Raw genomic sequence first — 19,286 nt, 5'->3', positions numbered from 1 at the left:
CATACCAGACCTCGACACAGTTCACTTTTACTGCTCTGATGCACTGAATGATTAATTACTGCATCAAGCAGGAATTCTAATTAACTGTAGCTGTCAGAGAGAAGGCTTTAAAAGTAGGACCCATCCACATTCGATTCCACATGGAGATTAATCAGCAGTGGTTCACAAAGCATCTCAGCATCTCTGCCCCTCAACACTGCGGTGTCATTGATAAAAAAAACCTGCTCATTTACTCTCACACCTGCTACCTCAGTGATGTCTGCATCCCCCAGTTTTCATCACTGTGCTAATATATGTATATCTTTTAATAAGCAAATATGATATTTTTAGCCATTCCAAAGACGTTGGTCAGTCTATCGGTTGGTAGGTTGGTCAATTGGTTGATTGGTCCACCACTTTGGTCCTGACTGAAATATCTCAACAGGCATTGGATTGATGCCAGAGGATGACTCCTAATAACTTTGGTGATCCCCTGACTTTTCATCTAGCGCCATCATCAGGTCAAAATTTTTATTTATGTTTATGACTTAATACCTATAAAACCATTGACATGTCTCAGCTGTACTTTGGTAATTAGCAAATGTTAGCATGCTAACTAGCTAAACCAAGAAATAAACATTATAACTGCTAAACATCAATATGCGAGCTTGTCACTGTGAGCATGTTGATATTAGCATTTAGCTAGAGCTGCAACAAATAGTCGATAAATCGATTAGTCTATCATCAGAAAATGTATTGTTTTGATAATCAGTAAGTTTGAGTAATTTTAAAGAGAAAATGCCAACAAATTCATTTCAGCTTCTTAAATGTGAGTATGTTCTCATTTCTTTAGTCCTCTATAGTAGTAAACTTAATATCTTCGCATTATGGACTATTTGTTGGTACAAAACAAGACATTTTAGTTTGCATCTTGGGTTTTGGGAAACAGTGATTGACATTTTTTCCCCTTTTACTGAAATTACATCAGTTAATCAACAATCATTAGTTGCAGCCCTACATTTAGTGCAATTATTGTATATTGTGATGGTATTTAATATCTTTACATTGGACCCACCATATTACCAAATACCTAATAAATGCCAGCATTGACAATAAACATGGGTAAGCCAATGTATTAGTCTTGCCCTAAAAGTAGGGATTTACGCTGTAATGTTCAGGCTTTAAGCCACAGAGTTTTTCTCAAGAGAGATCTGGTTGACATTGAAACAATGACATTCATTTTGGTTATTCCGTCATGGCTGCTTCTTCAGAAAAAAATGACAAAAGGAGCTGGGACCTTTAATGAAATCCAGGCAGGGTGGTGATTGTAAATTCTCCCCCCTGTGTGGTTCTCAGCACTTTGCCTGAGTCCTTTACCCTCTCAGTGGTATGTACGTGACATTTAATTTTAATTACACTAATTATAATCCGTATCAGCTGAGGGAAAAGGAAGACCCACAACACTCAGTCGATCAGGTTATTTTAAATGTCTTGCTGTCAAGTGATCTTGCTGCTGGTAAATCTTGTGTCAGTGCTGTTTTAAAAAGGCTTTTAAAATATTGTTCTTTACTAATAATGCAGAATATAGAAAAATGCATGGTAAAATACTAACAATATAACATAATTTCTTTCTGTTTGAGACTCTCTGGGTAGTTTGTGTGGCTTAGGTGGCTAATGAGTCCCAGAGTTGTTAGCTGATGGTTAATAATTTACATTTAGAATGAAGTTTCATTGAAGGATTAAGCTCAGCCTGTGCCCAGGAAAAAGACATAAAATGTTATTTTCCATGTTTCTCACTGCCAAGTAGTAGCACATTGTGTGTATTAATATGCATGTGGGGAGTCTGACACACCTTCATTTTTGAAATCATTCAACCATGCAGCACTGACTGGCTTTAAACTGCTTTTGAATTTGTCTCCACCTTCAAAAGACCTCCACAGACTGTTTTGATTTGTAGGGGCATTTGTAGCGACTTCGGTGTTGATATGAGCCCCAGAAGGCGAGATTGAATGAATTGCTTTAATTTTGTCTTTTTAGTCTAGGATCTAAGCTGGTTTGACAACAGGGAAGCATAAACACACTGGTGCTTTAGGGCAGATACTCAAAAGAAGCTTTAATGGTAGTTTTCATGAAACCTCTCAAGTGCTATTACCCAGTATTTTATAAGAATGGCATAAACTCTGTGTTTCTCTTTCCCAACCTCTGCACTGGTAATTGGTTGTGTAACATCTTAGTGATAGAGATATATCTACTTTTCCCCAAATAAATCATCCCCAAAAAAGGCTCTGTGAATCAGTACCTTGATCTTGTTCTACAGTTCTGATTAAATTGTTGTTCAGGGTTTCTGGAGCTGTAGAAACAGTGTAATCAGGTACAGCTGTAGGGTTCATTTACGTATTGTGCTCAGGCCAAAGGAGCTAAACACAACAGGTCTGTTTTTCTTGATTTCATCGTAGAGCTCTGAAAGTGCTGTCTGTGAGTTTTTGGCTGGTGAACTCTGTTAGAATTGATTTCCTGCCTGTTGTGTAAATGCTAAAGTCTTTTTTTTTACAATTGGGACACTGATATAAAATAATTTCCTCAGATGAAGAACAACTCTGTATTAAAGTCTTGCTCAAACCTTTTAATAGACCCAATTTTAGCTCCAACTTATTATTATTTTACGCATTTTTCCTTGTTGCCATGGCAAAGCACCGGGGAAAACGGCGAAGAGCTGCTCATGGTTGTCTTGGATACGACAGTTTTCCCTTGTAAAGTAATGAGAGGAGCTGAACCTGTGGGAGCACAGGGTTATTTTTAGGCCTGACGCCAGCCTGCGTGTGTGGATTAAGACTTGTTTGGTCGCTGGTGCGTTTGTGTGTATGTGTGTGTGTGTGAGAGCATGTATACAGGCTTTAATGCAGCTTCACCGTGGGAATAGCTCAAGGCATTTTGCACTTGGCATACAAACACCTGGGCCACCACTTGTATCATTGCTCTAGGCTAAAATGTGAAATATAAGAAATATGTGTGATAAAATAATTTACCACAGTAGATGGGTTTCACTTGAGAGAGCAGGCTTAAAGACCATCAAAAAAAAAAATCATTCAAGAGCAAAGGTAAAGCAATTTGAAGCAAATCATTCACATTCCTCAATGAATAGTAGATGTTCAACAGAAAAAAGATCATTCAGTTTCATTTTGAAACAAGAATCCTTAAATGCTGGCTGTAGCACTTAGTCCCTGGAATTTAACGGATATTGTAAGTCAGCAAAGCCTTGACCTTTGCACTCATTATTGGTTATGTAAGAATTTTAACTTCTGTCTGTTGTTAGACTGTGCAGGGTTATTTGGTTGAGAGCTTCAAAAGTGGCTAAAAATATAAAATATAGATCTTTGTGCATGCACACACAAAATCACACGCAAAATCCAACACTTAGCTGGCCTCTTGTTTCAACAGATTAACACTGTAGAGATGATATCAGGTCTGTGAATGTGATGTCATGGCAGCTGTGCTACTGAGCTGCTTTCTCCCCTCAACTACAATGAGGAAGATGGAGTGTGTAGGTGTTACTGTACATATTTGTGTGAGCTGACTAATGGACACATGGTGGAAATCACTCAGTACACAAGACAGTAGATATTACTGTAGATACAGTCTGACCCACAAGTTGCACAACTGCAGGGTCTTTTCCACCTGCAGCAAAAAGACAATAAGCATGTATAATTAAGATGACCTATTTAATCCTTGATTGTAGAGTTACTGGTTGCAACTCTTATTAGATATCCAAGCTTTCCTGCATGAAAATGCTACCAATTAACCAGAAAATGCCACCACTGATGATGACTCCACCATCATTAGATCTTAGTTAATTTTACCCCATTGGTAAAATGAAATAACCAGGGAGAATGACAGAGTGAGAGAGCAGAGAAGATCCTGCCCCCCCAAAGCTCATCCACCCAACCCCTCCAGTGTGTCAGCATAACTCTAGCACAGCCAAGCTCTGCTGCAATCGGCTTTGGCTTCTTAGCTGCCGTGTGGTCCCTGCATACTTTTAACAAGCTCTGTCATTTCCCAGTGCAAACAGGGGATGCCATGGATAAGCCTGGGGGACTGGTATGCGGTATTAAGGACCTGATCCTCATAGATTGGAGTTTTGAAAAAGCCCTTCAGCATCTAAGAATGTGCTTCAATGTCACACCGGTAGCAGCAATTATAGCTGTTAAACAAGTAAACATGTCATCCCCATAGATGATGCGGGAGACATCTTAGGCTTACTTTGTACAAATTTACATTAGTTAGTCTATTTTTATAAACAGATATTTTGTTTAACAGCTATAATTGCTGCTATACATTAAATAACATTTAACATTCTATATGTAAGAATCGTGAAGTTATTTACATGTATGAATTTTTTTTCATTGCCAATGAGTGAACAGGTTGTAACCTAACTTAAAAAATGAGCCCTTCCCCGACCTTCTTGGTTATCTGTAACAGCCTGTGGACTGATTTCTATGTAAAGGACCTGGGTCAGATTTTCCGTGAAAAATCTGACTGGGAGTGAGAGATGCTTTGCTGAAACATGGTTCAAAACACGTTAGAGATCTTTACTTACGTTAGAGATACTCATAGAAAAAGGCACTTGAAAAATTTGACAGGTTTTCTCTATGATGAGTCAGTGGAGTTCAGGTGGTACTATTAGAATTGGATTTGACATGTCCGTGGGTTAGGAGAAATAGATTTATTACATAAGGCAAAGAGAGGGAGTTGAGTATAGAAGACCAAAAACCATGGACAGGATCAAAGCAGTCCAGTGAAACCAGGTTATTGTGAGTACAAAAGGGACTTACAGAAGGATATATTTGATTGAACTTGTCGTTATATCTTGAAATTAATCATTACTCAGACGGTGGAGGAATGAATAGCAATGACACTTTTATCCCAATTGTCTTCCAGAATTTCGCTTCTAATGCATTCCCAGGCTTTTCTCAATATATCAGCTTGGATCACACTATATAGTTTATAAGATCAATCTTTAACTGGTGTCAAGGAATGTTTTGATAAAATGCTTAGATACAAAGCTGCGACTGCAAAATTGAGAAAAAATAGGATTTGTGAATATTTTATGCACAGAGAATCAAATTAATGAAATTAAATACCACTGAGCTTGAAGACATCTTTATATTTGTGTTCACTGACAACTGAGAGGCTAGAAAAGAAATAAGTGAGTGATAAAAGTATCTGTCTTGATGAAAATGTCGCCCATTAAGCCAGTTTAGAAATATTTGCAGCTGTAGTAAAAGAGAAATGTGATTCCATCTGAGGAAAAAAATATATTTATTCAGTTTTTAAAAAAATAGATTTGGAAGCCAGACAGGAACCATTTGTAATGTAATTTTTTCTGCTACTGACAGTGCCCTATTTGGACCGTTCAAATACGGGAACAAAGTGTGAAGATGCTTAATCACTCCAAAATTAGTTCAGTTATGATGAGGCTGAAACAGGATTTTAATGTTGACACACACACACATTCACACACAAGTGACCCTGTGGTGACATTGCTGGGTTTTGGCTACTACAGCACTGGTTTCACCATGGATAGATGTTGCTATGGCAACCAGGAATTAGCATCCTTGGATACTGCGGTCTCTCCTCATCAGCTGCGCCCTTTCTTCCTCACCATTGTTCTTGTTAGATTTTTTTTTCTCTCTCTCTCTCTCTGACCCCCCACCTCATGTTTCCACACAGCCAGAGCCTTCCTGCCTGACAATTTTCTCCTCAACCCGCTTCTATTTTTTTCTGTCTGTTTCCCCTTAACCTCATGACTATTGATTGCTTATTCTGTTTATTTTCCCCACAGCCCCTCCTTAGCTCCTAATTGCTATTCAAAGTGTGTATTTCACAAATGCCACATCACCTGACAAGCCAGTTTTGGATCTCAGGATGGTCTTTTTCTTGCTGCCTGATGTTAAATAGATCAATAAGAATCAAAGGAGATCCTTGCTAAGCTAATGTTAGTTGGCCTGCCCACTCACTCACCCGCTCACTCAATCTTTCCAACTGTTGCTAATAGTATTCCGGACGTACATGACAGCTAAAATTGTTTGGGTGTTACCAGAGCAACCAGCTATTCTATTAATAGGTATTAACAAAGTTAGATAGCAGTTGCCGTGTGTGGGAGCTTGTTTAGACAAAATGGGAATGAGCTGAATATGTACTAAGTCCATTGACTGTGATTATGACAAAATAGGATTTGTTTTCTTTGTCATGGCTGGATTAAGACTTCCCTGGGTGTTTAATATGAAGGGCCTCAGCCTAGCAACACAGTTTGTCACAATGTGTGATTTACAAAAAAACACAAGCTATAACATGTGCAAAAATCACTTTCTGTTCTTTATATGTACAACATTGATCAATAAACCAATCATGTCTGTCATCCTTTGTGTGAATAAAAAAAGTTAATATAATGAACACCAGGTAGTAACAAGGCATCCTAATTAAATATTTGGTCTGTTTACTCTTTGCACATGCAAGAGTCAACTAGTATATTAGTGCCCTGAATGTGCATCCAAGACACCTTCATTCAACTGTGTCTTGTGTTTTGACAATATTTCATTGTATGGTGTACTTTAATTGTCTCCAGACTGGAAGTATTCCCTTTCCCCTCTGCATTTATTTTCTGTTATGCTCCTTCCCTTGTTTCAGCTTTGATTCTACCAAGTATAAGGGATTTTGCATTCATATTCCAAATCAATACTTCTTTAGTGTTTTCAATGACTCTCCATTCTTTGTCTTTGTGCTCTCTTTCATTGCAGTTGACGTAACAAGTTTTGCGGACGATACTGGGAGGAACCAGTTTTTAAAATGCCCGTGGCAACATCCAGCTCTGATTCTGGTAAGTGGCTTGGTCTTGCTATAACGATTGTATCTCTGTGTGTGTGTGTGAGTGTGTGTGTGTGTGTGTGTATCAGCAAGAGAGAGAGAGATATCAAGAGAGATGAGAGGGAGGAGATACTGAACGGTTTGTGGTTATTCTAGCACTCAGGACATGTATCTCATATCCTGAGTTCTAATGTGACTTAATGAGCTGGCTAATGGAGCGCTAAAACTCCAGTCTTAGATCAGTCATGCCTCGAAGGATTTGCTCTTGTACCCTTTGCAGCACACCACTCGTGCACACATGCATGTCAAATCTGCACTAGTGGTCAGTGGTACAAACTCACACATGTACATGCTCATGCTTGCACACACATAAACATAAACGTTGTCTTTTAGAGGCATAAAGTGAGTCCTTTAATATGGATTGATGACTGATCAATGGTGATTAAAATCATAGGATGTGAAACCCAGAGGGTTAAGTAATTTGCAATCACCCTTGGAGTGTCTTACATGGTCCATGATTCCTCATGCTAGCGGTGTGACTCAAGGGATGGCAGTGGGACCACCACTTTATTTCAACAACTATCAAATGGATTGCCATGAAATTTTATACAGACATTCATGCTTTCCAGACGATGGTAGTAATGGTGGTGATCCCCTGACTTCTCCTTTAGTGCCACCAGCGAGTTGATTTTTGTTTTTTAGTGAAATGTCTCTATGGTGCAACAATGAGTGAATGAGTTTGGTGGTCCTCTGACTTTTCCTGTAACACCACTTGAGTGAAATGTCTCAACAACTATTGGACTGATCCCATGACATTTTGTACACATATTCACGCCCAACTCAGAATGAATTGTAATTACTTTGGTGTTCACCACTATCAGGTCAAAATGTGTCCAATACTTTGGTTTATAACGTAATATCTGCAAAAGTACTTTTTTGACTCACAGTATCGAGATGTTCATTTGAAATGGGCTACAACTGTCTATTTTCTTAAAATTGATAGTTTTCATTTTAACTGACAGCTCAGTACCACCTTGAGGCTTCTGTTAAAGATTAAATCTAAAGTAAAGTAAAATAATGTGCTGAAAAGGCAATCAATCTGGCTCGTGACAACAGACTGCAGCAAATTCACTCTGACTGCTGAAAACATGGCAACTGCTTCAGACAATACACCCTTTCTTGCACTGGATCACAGGCCATAACTGGCTGATAATCTGATCCCGGACTTAAAGTATATGACAGTATTGCATAAAATAGTGAAAACAATGGATATTTAATCAGTATATTAAAACCCTTGTGTAAAAGTGTCTGTTGAACTGCTGCAATCCAAGTCGATGGTGTCAAAGTGAATTTTCAAATGTTTACCTTGGCACAGAAAGTCAAAACTGTGATAACTGTGGAAATATATTTCCTAGTTTGAGCACCAAAAGGTGCCCTCTTTAAAATCTAAACGGGCAGAAAGCTGTTCCTCCATTCATTTCCTCCTTAGTGCTGAGGACACTTGATCTAGGGAAAAACAGATTGAAAAGCAACGGCCAGATGTCTGAGAAATTAAAGGACCAGTGTCTAGGATTTAGTGGCATCTAGTGGAGAGGTTGCTGAATGCAACCAATTGAATAGCCCTCCCCTCCCCCTCTCCCTCCAAGTGTGTGGCAGAACCTATGGTGGCCGCGTATTTCGCAAGAAACTCAAAAGGCCCTCTCTAGAGCCAGCATTTGGTTTGTCTATTCTGGGCTACTGTAGAAATATGGCGGTGCAACATGGCGACTCTGTGGAAGAGGACCTGCTTCCTATGTAGATATAAAGAGGTCATTCTAAGGTAACAAAAACTCAACAATTCTTATTTTCAGGTGATTATACACTAATTAAAACATACTTCTGAATATTATATTCCATTTCTGCTAAGCCCGTTCTGCTAGATGCCACTAAATTCTACACACTTTAAGAGTCACAGTATATTGGTCAACATTTGGCCAAATCTAGAATTCAAAGCTTTGTAGTATTTTATCATGTGGTAATAAATTGCAGCAGTCAGCTGCTGGATAGAGGGAGAAAAGCAGGTCCACAGAGAGTTAAAATATGTGTGGAGTTTCTTTTTTGTAATAGGCTGTCAGTCAGACTTGATTTGTACACTAGGGCTGAGTCTGGATGACTGGCATTTTTAGTAACACACAGTAAATTGTTTCTCTAAACCAGTTCCAGTCTTTGTTCAATTTAAATTTTGATCAAGGCTGTTTTCCGCGCAGGCTTGGAGAAGGGTTAGAGAAGGGTCAGCTTTTAGTTAAAACAATATGATATTTCTCAACTCTTGTCAACAAAGGAACTCGGATTACAGTCCTTGATTTATGAGCAGAAAGCACAAATATAAATTTCCCATTAAGCACCCTTTACTTATTGTGCATCTGTAAGGTTGGCTGTGTTTGTAACTGTGTCTGTGATGTCAGCTAGGGTAGGTTATCACTCATATATGAATCCTGCTCCCTATGCATCGCCTCCTTGATCAATCTCCTACTCACAAGCCAACCTTCTGCTGCTTTTTCTCCCAGTTAACCACCATGGGGAAGCCTGGAGGAAAATCATTCTGCCTCCTTCTCTTCCTCCTCCTAGAGAAAGCATCGTACTTCCCTCCCTCTTTCTTCCCCACTCCCCCCCCCCATCCTTTTCTCATACACACAAACCTCTCTCGTCTCCATTCATTCATGCGGAGGAGAAGACGCTCAGCCAGGCATAGCTTATACACATTTACGTCAAGAGCAGGTGGAGAGGGAGGAAATAGCGAGGAGCTGTTTGGCAGAAAGAGGAGAGAATCAGGGACGGATAGGGAGAGAGGGAGGAAGATCTCTCAGTCTGCCTCAGATACAGTATTGGGTGTGTTGCTGTGAGTGTGTGCACTGTGGTGAGGTGTTGTTCACCATGGCTGGCAGCCTGTTTGGAAGGCTCTCCCTGGAGGATGGGGACTCAGCCAACTCCCTGGAGGGCCTGGAAATCAAGCTGGGGGGAGAAGGTAAGAACACAGGTCCCTGCCTGCTGGGTGTCTGAGGGGATGCAGGATGGTTTATAAAACAGATGAGTTCTCTGGCCATGTGTTATGTCACTGATTTGTAAAATTATATGCAATAACCAATTCTGCAATTCTGCAGATTCTGTAGGTAAGGTTAAAATGCAACTAAGCAGTTGACAATATGCTTATGTATATGCTGGCAGTTGAAGGCTGGTTGGTATTTGAGATTCGCATTGCACCTGCTCCTGATGTGCTGGTTCAAACCTCCAGAGTGTGATGAAGATGAGCAGAGACAGATTAAGACCCAGGGCAGCATGTGATGTACAGGAATCCGTGGCAGCACACTACAAAGACGGGAAGGGAGGCATTAAAAGACAGCAAGATGCTTCTAAATATTCACTAGAAGACATCATACTCAGAGTGAAAACATGCCATATTTAATATACAACAAGAAGCTTGATTGTCAAACTGAGAGCAATAGAGTGTGAGAGACAGACAAATGTACTTTGAGATAACTAAAGAAAGAAAAAAGTTATGAAGTCATTACAAGAGAAGTACATATTTGTTGTATTGAATGATAATGCACAGATAATGTTTTCTCACACAGCACAGAGCGGGAAGTACCATACATCCTATTCATAATTGATGGAGTTCATTAATAATGCATGGTGTTGCATACTACACAGTAATATGCTCTGACTGTGTGTCCATATCTATTTATGTACTGTTATTTGCTTACATCATTTTTCATGAGTGACCCATGCATGGGTTGCCTGTCTACTTAAAGGCAGATATAAACATACTTTTGGATGGAGGGTGAGGGGCTAAGAATTAAAGCAACTGTTTGATAGGTGTCATGTTGAATCAGTGGAGGTTAGAAGTGTCATTACATCATTGCCAAGTCTATTGCATGTCACACAGTATACCATATTGCAAGATATCCTCTGCTCTGTAATGTAGCTTGACAAGACAGCAGTGACAGCCATAATGAATCACATTTTCTATCAAAGCATTCGCATCCTGTCTATCAGTTCAGCGTGTGTGTGTGTGTGTGTGTGTGTGTGTGAGAGAGAGAGAGACAGAGAGAGAGACCTCTAATGCATTGTACATTCATGGTGAGTAAGTAGGGGGTCATTCATATGCAACAGTGTTCTGATCAGAGACAGCACGCTTGAAAGTGTCAGACTTGCAACCTTCAAATAACTCTCTGGCTCTCTCTCTCGCTCACACACACACACACACGGTCATGTTTCCATCACTTCAGAGGACATTACCTTGACTTAAATTAATTTCCTGGAGACTTACCCTAACCTTAACATAACCCTAAACTTACCTTAGCTTTAAACCAAGTATTCACCCTAATATTAAAGATTTATGTTAAGGGGACTTGCTTTTTGTCCCCATAAGGGAGGCGAGTCCCCACAACATGACTGTGTAAACAGATTTATGTCCCCAAAACATGAGGAATACATGAGGTCCACACACACACACACACACACACACACACACACACACACACACACACACACACACACACACACACACATACACGCACACACACACACACACACACACACACAATACTTTCCCCATCGAACTTAACCGACAATTTAATTCTGTTCTGACTGTGAGTATTTCGGTAATGTAGTGACACTGGCAATTATTTCATCCATATCAAAGCCTGACAATCTCTGTTTGCTCTTTCATTAACTGCTGCATGGAAATAGATGTACAGTCAAAGTCCAAATGTTTGCCTCCTAACAGCCCCCTCAGTCATTAAACTTTGTCGTGTTAGTTGCCCAAAACTTGACATGAAATGATCTCCCACCCAGACTTTCTGTGGCCATGGGATGGTGTAATGGGAGCTGCTGTCCATTTGCAAAATGTCAACAAATATCACAAGTGTTATCTCTAATGGTGACCTTCAGCCAGCTAATAAGGTGATCCAGTCCGCATCCATATCATGCCAGCTTGGAGCAAGCATCACCATGGCGATGGGGTGGCTTAAATGGCAGCTTTAAAGTGCCCTGTCCTCCTGATTGTCCATCCAAAAGAGAGGAGGTCAGCGTCACAGTGTTTCCACTAGAAATCATGCCTTTCATCGGACAGTCGTGCACCATGCCGCAGTTGTTAGAACAGTTACAATTTTGCAAAGTTAGGGAGAATGTAATGGATTTTTTTCATAGTACTTCTTATGAACTCAACCAAATAAAATAATTATTAAGTTGACAACATTATCTGCCACAATAGTGGGCTATGCAGCCTTTTCATTCGAAAAGACTCTCTACTATTTTTGCAAAATGTGCCACTTCATGACCACTACATAGGCTTGTTTCAATATCTTGGATGAGTTAAAACCTTAAAAAAAAGTAATGAGAGGACCAAAAATTCTGTAAAGCATTTTACTTTCCTGATAAATGTCTACCAAAGACCTTACAAATAACTAATTAATACAAGTGAAGGATGGTGTGCAGGATTTCAGGTTTCTTCTCTATTTCCTGGATTAGTTAAAGCCCCTCAAGGTCCGCCCACACAGGTGATTTCAATTATTTTGGCTGATTTGATGTCCTCTCAGGACTGTGCGGGCGTGTATCCATTGTGTATGACAGGGAGAATTTTACCTGCAAGGTCCTGGTCACGTGAGCTAGAACTACCACTAGCAAGCAAATCTGCGAACATGTTTACGGCCGACTGATGGATGTTAGCTATGTGAGCTATTATTGTAATGTTATCTTGTACGCCAGTTTGACAATGTTTTTTTCTGAGTTTTTATTTTTAAAATGTGTCACAACGGACGCATTTTGTGAGAATGGATCACTGAAAATTATGTTAGTAGAGAAACCAGCATGATGCACAATGGCATCGTGCTGGTTTCTCTTCATTATCTGTATTTCTCCAGTCAGACACTCTGAACAGAGCTGGTGGAAGTTTTTTAGGTGACAGACTGATTGACAAGAATCTGAGGGAAAATTCTGTAATAACAGACCTGTAACATATTAGAAAGTCATTTATATCAAAAGGATCCTTAATGTAATTCTCAAAGTTGGATTAACTAGATGTTTGCATGAATATTCATAATGGACACAATGTCATATTTTGGAGGGAGGGTGTTTTGCTTACATGAAAAGCCTTCAGTTTGTTTATCTTATAATCGTTTTTACATTTGAACATTTTGCATAGTTCAAAATACAATTTGTAAAAATTAAAAAAAAGGTGAAAGAATAAGAGGAGATGATGGGTTGATTAACAAGCTTTACTACATTTTCCCTTTCATGTATGGAATTTTTCATGGACAATTTGCACTTCTTCACTGTTTACCTTCTTCTACAGTACAAGTAGGCAAACTAGCTGGAAGCCTACTAACATGTAGTCTACTAGCACCTTCAGCTGCCTCCATTGATCACATAACTCTTGTCTTGCAGGTCGTAGCGGTCTGGCAAGTCTCCCATATTTGATTGATGTCTCACTCTCCTGCTAGTTGTGTTGCACCTATTAGTGTGGGGAAAATGACACCTTTATCATTCTATTATTACAAAGAGTTTGGTGACATCACGTATTTCCCAGCAAATGTAGCTCCACCCAGCCTGAGCAGAGGCCTTATCAGCCACTAGTGAAAACACCTGTGGGGGGCTAAAATATAGTGTAAACATAGCACAAGCAGAAAATAATCATAAAGACAGCAAACTGATTCAGTAATGAACGTTAGCTAACATTATATCAACCATACATAGTGTACATAGTGTACCAGTAGCACATAGTGTATACATAGTGTATCAGTAACACAAGTTAAGAAGTCATAAAAGCAGCAAACAGACTGAGTAATGTCAGATATTCAATCTTTCAAAAATATATTCTCTCTTTAAGGTCCCCCATACATCACATTGACAGTTTCCCAAAACTGACAAATGTAAGTTGACATTAAGACCCTCAAGTCCTACTACAGAAATCAGACATTAAATATTTACATTTGTCATTCATAACATTCAGACTAATTCAACAATTCTTAAGCACTTTTTGCCGTTTATAATTATGCTAACCAGATTTTAAGGCAAGCCTATACAAGTTGAATACACACACTGACCACACAAGTACATGAAACAATTGATGTGCCCACACATGCTTCACACAACTTTTCAGTGACACTCCATGAGGAGGATGTTAACTTAATTATCCTCCAGTTGATCACATGTTCACCAGAACAGTTTTCACATTTTAGCTGTAATAGTTGTACTCTGTATGCTCAGTGTTGTCTGAATTGGAGAAAAAAGTGCGTCAGACTGATTGCACTCTGCAAGGGCATCAAGATGGAAAAAATCAAGTCCATAGCATGAGGATGAATTAATTTTATACTTCAGTCATAAATGATTAATCAGTTCTGGTACTTCAGTCCAATGTAATTCTCCCCCACTGTCTTAGACATTCATCTTGCGCTACCTAAGGGATTGATAATAATTATATTTTGCCTCAGAGAAGGGAACAGAATCAAATCTAGGAGCGACCTTAAAGTATTTAATAATATCTGTCAAGGCGCATGAGTATGTTATTACATATAGGTGTATTTTCCAATTGGAAATAGTTTCAGTGTCATCCTGAACATGCTCTTGTCTGTCATTTTAATAGAGTGACAGAAAAATAACGCTGCAACAGTGTTTCCAGGAAACAAAGAGAGAATTAATGAGCTTCTGAGGAGAAAACACAGACAGAGAAATCTCCCTGTGTTTTCACAATGCAGGTGTTACTACTGAGGAGTCGCCCTGCACATTAAAAACATTATTTTGACCTTATCCATTGGAAGTACCCTGATTAATCACCACAAGGTCTTTGTAGTGACTGAATTTCACTGTCCTTTTTAAAGAATAATTCTGGCTACACAGTGAATTATTTGTCTATTTTCCAGATTGAAATATATTTGTAGTAGAGACAAGATAACACATATGTGGAACTTTTTAAGGAGCCAAAGTATCATTTTTTAGAAGTTTCATTATTATTATTAATACTACTATTAATTTGTTTTTCTGACACACAAACTAATATGGTGTTATTGCATTCATGTTCTATCAAAAGTTGGGGTGTACAACCACTGTACAACATGGTAGACGTGCTATTATTGTCCTGTGCACAAAGTCCTACAGACTTTCAGAATCTGCTGTTTAATGTAGACTTAGATTTGGGCAACTAAAGCTTTAGTTTATAGTAAATATTTAAGCTTAGGTGTCAAATTGTTAGAATAAAGATTTGGTCCTGTAGCAGGATACAACTCTGTAGCCCACCAGGGTTGAAAATTGTCTCTTCAAGATATACAGTATGTTTTCAGGGTTGCCACATACTTCCACAAGAATAAAGGTCCTAGTTGTAAAACTAGCATCAATTAAAATGAATCAAAGTGTCTGCACTCTTTTTAAGGGTGCATACAATTTATTTTCTAAGCTTTTTGTCAGTCAGACCCTGATGAGACATGCTAAACACAGGATGCAAAACGCTTATTATAATGCTTGTGTTACAAAACATTGATGATTTGTAATGTATATAAAGCATTGACATTAAGCACTTTATGCTCAAGAATCATTGCAAAGCCTTAATATTAATGCTTTTTAATAAGCATCAAGGGGTATTCTATGATCACTAAGACATAAGATAATTAGACACAGTTAAATTAAATGTAGAAGTTAACTCACGGAAGTGAGAATTTAGGCATTATTTTATTAATTGAGCCAATGTTGTTGCAGGTGAAGGTCACATCATCTTAATCAGCGATCCTGGCCACTACACCCATACTGCAAGTGCACCTAGTACTGAACCTGTAACTGTGCCTTTTTCACATACCATGATTCTTCCATATGTGCATTAAGACAATGTCAGCATACCACATTTTGTTTTGATAGCCAGAAACAGAGAGTAGAAAGAAGTCAGCTGCACACTCTACTCCACTGTGGCCAAGACCCCAAGAGAAACACCAACACAACAGTATCTCTCACATCTCTTCCTCCATGTTCCACCCTCCCTCAGCACCCCCTCACCATCCTCCCTCTGTTTCCCTAACCGTCACTCCATAGCAACAGAACAACCTTCACTAAGTGCTGGGTAAGAGGTTCATGTTCCCCTGCTGTGCTCTAACCACAAACAATAACAGCCCAGATTGTTTGGCTGCCTCCGTGACATTGAGTTTAATTGTTACTCTCCTTGGAGGTGAGCTCTCGCTCAGATGAGACTTTAAGAGACAAAAGCACCTTTAATTTGGTTTCCTTGTGATTACATGTCCTCTGCTGTCACCATGGCAAGGAAGCTGGTGATCTTTTGTGAGAAGTCATGCAGCAGGCCACCACAGCATGTTATTGTAAATTTTAGCTGAATGATACAATGGTTACTAAGTAGCTTCTCACCTGAAGGTTTGCTCTAAAGCTGTAATAAGGCCAAATGAATCATTACCTTGCTTATTGGCATGCAGCATCTCTTGGGGACTTTTTATTTTTATTATGATTATTTATTTCCCCCTTAAATCAAGTTGAAGCTCAATAGTGAAATACTGGAAAAGCATGAAAAGAGCTTTAAACTTTGCAACATTTTCCTGGAAGAGCAGGTTCTGTAGAGCACATGACGTACATGTAGTTAGTTCAGTCCTTTTGCACAACTGAGTCCGTCATTGTGCTCTTAAGACCTCAACTACTAAATGGAGTTCTCTACTGGTATCAAGTTACAGTGTGTAGTATAGGGAATTTAGATTCACTGAAGCGAAAAATTACTTTTGCCTGAGTTTTCACGCGTAAAGGCTCAGAGGATGAAAACCTGAGTATGTCATTACGTAAATGTCTACATGCAACTTTGGAGCTGATATGAGACATGAGCAGAAGAAAGATAAATACTGTTAGTGATAAAAAAAAATGCAGTTTGGTCCTTGCAGTGCAGTTTTATTGGAAGCTTATGCAGGTTTATGCAAGGGAGGATAGGTTTGACAGAAGCGATATACAAAGATGAAACACTCCAGCTGAATTCTAAAGAGAAAGTTATTTTCAAAAGTAATCTGAATTCAGAAAAAAAAGGAAATAAACATGATACCGTAGTCTGACATTCAGACTTCTCCTTGTGTGAACTTTTGACCTGAAAGGCTGATCTTCTGTTGTCTTTGTTTTGATACATGTCAGAGAAAATGAGGTAAGCAACCCTATAATGTACAGAGAAGAGAGGCAGCAAGATGTGAGAAGGAGGGCAAGTTGGATTTTTAATCATTTCTATGAATAATAGAACGACCCCGAGCATACCCAGCATCGGAAAAATGGGTATTATTCTCCAGTCCTTTTCACACCTCATGATTCCTCTGTGACTCCAAGCAATGACAATATCACAGAATATCTACACACAAGTTGGGGCCATTTCTTTCCCTTGATGTTTTTGTTCAACATCCTTGATGCACTGTGAAGAATCAGCTGTCAATTTTATCAGGATTGTTAGGTCTGATAGGGGCTTGAGTGAAAGGAGAAAGCAAAACAATCATATATGTGATGACACATGTAAATGACAGTATAAGAATATGAGAGAAAGTTAAATACAAATCCCAAAAAAAAGCGATGGAAAGTGACTAAAGTGATTAAAAAAATCCAACTCTACACATGTCTAGGCAGAGCAGAGATGAGCTGACATTGTGAAAAATGCCGATGTGACAACAACACCGGCGTACAGTTGTGGTGATTAAAGAGAATTATGCAGGACCTGTAAGCTGAGCCTGCTGGTCTGATATTCTCTGCCAGGCGCAAATCTGGCAACTCTCCTGCTGGAGCAGAGCTCGTGTTAGAGGGAAAATAGAAGAAAAACAAGACTTCACTGCAGAAGACTCATGTTATTATTTATTTAATTTACTTATCAAATTATTCAGAGAGAGGGCGGATGGACTGCGTAATCATCAAGGCTGTCATCTTCTGCCCTCGTTGCCTCCATGGCTTTCCATCTTTTAATCGATTTCCTGAATGAAAGCCAAGATAATAATAGTTTTCTTATTCTACGTGTTTGACAACCTGACCAACATGTAATACAAAACATGTTTGTTGTTTGTCTTCATTTATGCATGCATAATGGATAAACAGTAAATGTATGTAAAATACTTCCAAACAGCAAAGAGGTACAGACCAAAAGTAGTTCTCAAAATATCTATTACCTCATCACTCCTCTTTAAGCACCGTAATTACAAAAATAGACTTCCATTCTGCAGAATATCATTTAAACATAAACAGTGAGTTTGGTGATAAAAAGCATGATTTCAGGGGGATCTGACTTTTTTTTTTGACTTGTTAGTTTTTGAGTCCAGAAATAAATGTGGTTGTTCATTGTCAGTAGAGCACCTTCAAGCTGTGCATCTGTGAATAAAACGACCCAATAGGACCATTGTCCTTTGTGTTAAAGAGACTTATTTATGATCCCAGGTAGTAAATACGTCAAGACTTTATTTACTGTTTGTTGGTAGTTTATCGGTCACTATTGGTGTTGATGCTATTTGTACGTTTAAAATGCAGGGTTATCTGTATCAATGTACCTGGACTCGACCATCAATCTCAGCGTGCTTGTTTGCTAGTTGGTATTTTGCCAATTTTAAAACTCCATGAAATAATACAAGACGGGTGCTGATGGGAAACAATTGAACTGTGCAAGATTCACAAAGCTGTGAGTGTACATAGCTGTGAGTAGCACCTAGGACTAAAACTATTTTGATAATTTCATAATCATTATATTTATCAAGCACAAGTCCATATATTTATATTTTGTAAGTGAGGGTTTGCTACTTTTTTTTTATTGTATATCATTGTAGCCTGTATATATTTGTGTTGTGGACACTTTGTTTGACAGAAAATGTAACCTAAAGATGCCAGCGGGGCTCAGGAAACATTATATAGCCCAAACGATTAGTAGGTAGAGTAACCAACATTTCAATCAATAATGAAAATAGTCCATTGTGGGACAATATTTTAGTATGTGTACTTCATCCTGTCATTTTCAGTTGTAAAGATGCTACATGGTTGAATTAGACTACAGAATACAATTGGGACACAATCTTCTAATGCCAAACTAATTATCAGCCCTCTAATTGAACCAATCACCTCTTAGTGCTCTATTGTGCCTTTATTAGGGCATAAGACCTATGAAGTGTGTTGTGCAAGGACTGTGGTGGACCACCAATGTACCTCCTCTATGAAAATTACAAGCCACAGTTATATTTTTAGCCTAGAAATCAAAGACGTCAGTGTGTGTTTAGTAAATTGCAGCAAACAAATGTTCCCTGTGAATACAAATGCCCACTCTTCTGACAGTCATGTCTGCTGTGATTAACGCCTGCTGGTAGGTGATGTCAGTGTGTTTGGTACCTTAATGTGTTATATTCCAAGTCAGTAAAGATGCTTTGAAATTAGAGTGAACCTTCCCTGACCTTCATCAAATTGTTGACATCACCTTGCATTTACTT

The 19,286-nt window shown here is 38.8% G+C and overlaps 1 protein-coding gene across 2 annotated transcripts in view; it reads left to right on the top strand.

The window, feature by feature from the left end:
• mpp2b (MAGUK p55 scaffold protein 2b) overlaps positions 1–19,286 on the top strand; it is a 43,102-nt gene that overhangs the window by 4,426 nt on the left and 19,390 nt on the right. The window contains exons 1-2 of one of the 2 annotated variants that reach the window (XM_044338045.1): positions 6,770–6,853; positions 9,387–9,844. In XM_044338045.1, the coding sequence (XP_044193980.1) occupies positions 9,754–9,844 (91 nt within the window). In that variant the 5' untranslated portion in view covers positions 6,770–6,853; positions 9,387–9,753. Of the gene's footprint in view, positions 1–6,769; positions 6,854–9,386; positions 9,845–19,286 lie in introns of those variants that run through there. The other variant, XM_044338046.1, reaches the window with a different exon arrangement.

The sequence above is a fragment of the Thunnus albacares genome, chromosome 20 (assembly GCF_914725855.1).
Source record: "Thunnus albacares chromosome 20, fThuAlb1.1, whole genome shotgun sequence".
In the NCBI taxonomy this organism is placed as follows: Eukaryota; Metazoa; Chordata; class Actinopteri; order Scombriformes; family Scombridae; genus Thunnus; species Thunnus albacares.
The sequence above is the reverse complement of the archived record's forward strand: the minus strand, read 5'-3'. Positions and strand labels throughout refer to the sequence as shown.